The sequence below is a fragment of the Hippocampus comes genome, unplaced genomic scaffold (genome assembly GCF_001891065.2).
Source record: "Hippocampus comes isolate QL1 unplaced genomic scaffold, H_comes_QL1_v1.1 C17035037, whole genome shotgun sequence".
NCBI lineage: Eukaryota > Metazoa > Chordata > Actinopteri > Syngnathiformes > Syngnathidae > Hippocampus > Hippocampus comes.
In genome coordinates, this window is record NW_017841947.1 from 1 (window position 1) to 2,123 (window position 2,123).

Genomic DNA, 2,123 nt, shown 5'->3' on the forward strand with positions numbered 1-2,123 from the left:
AACAGGGACTGGGCTCCCCGGTGGGAAGCATGCTAGCTGGGCCCAGAGATTTCATCTCCCGGGCGGTGAGGTGCCGTAAAGCTCTGGGTGGCGGCATGAGGCAGGCTGGCATACTGGCGGCAGCGGGAAAAGTGTCTTTGCTGGACATGGTCGAGAGACTCCAAGAAGATCACCGCAACGCGAGAACCTTCGCTCAAGGTTTCTTTGAATTCCTCCTCTTCGTCCTGCTTTCCGCCGCCATCATAACGGCTTATTTGTTTTGCCTCTTGACAGCCTTGCAAACTTGCGAGCCGCCTCTGTTTGCCGTGGACATGGCGGCGGTGGAGACAAACATCCTGCGCTTCCAAATTCGAGAACCCGCCTTGAATCCGGCGGAATTCTGCGACCGCATGGCCCAAGTCGGGGACGGGGAGGAGGGCGCGCTGGGCCAGGGCGTTCAAGTCCTCATGTACCCTCATTTTGGCAATTGTGTCCGAGCCGTGTGGCATCTGGGGATATCGCCTGAAGACACGCAGCTGGCCATCAAAAAATTGCAATTTGTCGCACGTCACTGCTTGGAGAATAAATAATTGAGGGGCTTGAAAAATGTTTGTTAAGTGTCTCTTATCTTGAGAGAAGGACAACTGGAGAAACTTAAGGAGATTTATACTTCTTATTTTATTATTCATTTTGCTCACTCTGTAATGTGGTCATTGATTCATTGTAAATGATAAAATATATTTTTTAATGAAATTAAATCATATATACTGGAAAACAACTGATACCTTTTAATGTATTAAACAATTTGTTAACTGATTGAATTAATTGCACAGTATTAAATGAGCATGAATTTCAACTGGACCCAATTTATGTTCATAAATTTTTAAGTCTAAACTTTTTCCTTATTATGTCTTGATGACATCACTGTCAATGAAAAATGATAGCGTTAGAGGCGGTAAACGAGTATGTTTGCCATGATTTTTCTTCGTGTTTTTCGTACGATTGATGTAAAGAAAAGATTCTTGGCAGCGGTGGGATTCGAACCCACGCCATCGAAATGACTGGAGCCTAAATCCAGCGCCTTAGACCACTCGGCCACGCTACCACCGGTTTCCTAGTGAAGAAATCATTATATTTACCTGCATTTTCAAAAATGTGCACGCGCAAACTATCCTTTATGCGTTGCTTTTAATCTGTATCGTGTGACTCATTAAACACAGTGAACGTGTTTTTATGTGTCAAATCGGTGGTTACGAAATGTAATGAAGCAGCAGGTCGGAGAGGAAGCAGAGACGGGGATAATGGAGTTGTTTTTTAAACGGCGACGTCGAGGACATGACGTTACAAGGGTTTTCTTAAAAATGGCTTTGAAAAGACAATTAACTGAAAAAGTACCACAAGTGGTTCGCCTTAAAGCAGTTTTCAAAGTGCAAGCATTTCCACAGCACAAATCGCTGTATTCACAAGGCTCTTCCCGGTTGTAATTTAAAAACCTTTTTCGTGATGGGGGGTGTTTAAAATCGTTCGCATTAACACATGTCACATTATTATTTTTGTGTCATTATTTTAGTTTACATTGCGCCTATTAACTTTATTTGGGCCTCGCGGTGGGGCGTTTGTCTTGACATTTCCGACAGCCCTGAAAGGCTGCAGAGGCCGTGGGGGGCGGGGCTTCCACAGAACCCTGTTGTTACGTGCGGACGGTCGGTATTGGCGTGGCGGCTGGTGGAACCGTCGCGAAAAACCTCCAATCGAACCGCTTGCCTCGGGACCCGCAGGGCTCGCTGGAGAGGCGGGGAGTGATCCGTCAAAGAAATTCGTCAAACTGCGTGACATCTGGTCGCCGAGAGGAAAGTGCTTTCGTTCGACCCGAGAGGAGAGCGCTTGTTCACACGCCCGTCACAAAGTATCAAGCTACAGGTTTGGTGGGTTAATTTCGCGCATGCATAGCATATTAGATGTATCTTGGTGTTCGTTTTGAGGGGCTTAGAGTGGGGGAGATTCTCTTTGCAGAATGCTGCAATCGAATATGGTGCATCCATGACAAGCATGGTCCATTTTTTGTCCCAGCTGCAGCACACTATTCAAAATGTGCAGAATCAGCTAACGATTGACGTACAACAGGGTGAATTAGTGGTTAGTTA

General features: G+C 45.9%; 1 protein-coding gene and 1 non-coding gene across 2 annotated transcripts; one reads left to right on the forward strand and one right to left on the reverse strand.

The window, feature by feature from the left end:
* The first annotated feature begins 7 nt into the window (after positions 1–7).
* Positions 8–746, forward strand: LOC109509797 (probable low-specificity L-threonine aldolase 2). The gene is made up of 2 exons (XM_019859650.1): positions 8–198; positions 274–746. Exons 1-2 carry the CDS (start codon positions 30–32, stop codon positions 567–569), a joined length of 465 nt encoding a protein of 154 aa, XP_019715209.1. The 5' UTR covers positions 8–29; the 3' UTR covers positions 570–746.
* Positions 747–1,002: 256 nt separating this feature from the next.
* trnal-uag (transfer RNA leucine (anticodon UAG)) lies at positions 1,003–1,084 on the reverse strand. The gene has a single exon. It is a non-coding gene; the product is annotated as a tRNA-Leu (tRNA).
* Between the last annotated feature and the right edge of the window lie 1,039 nt (positions 1,085–2,123).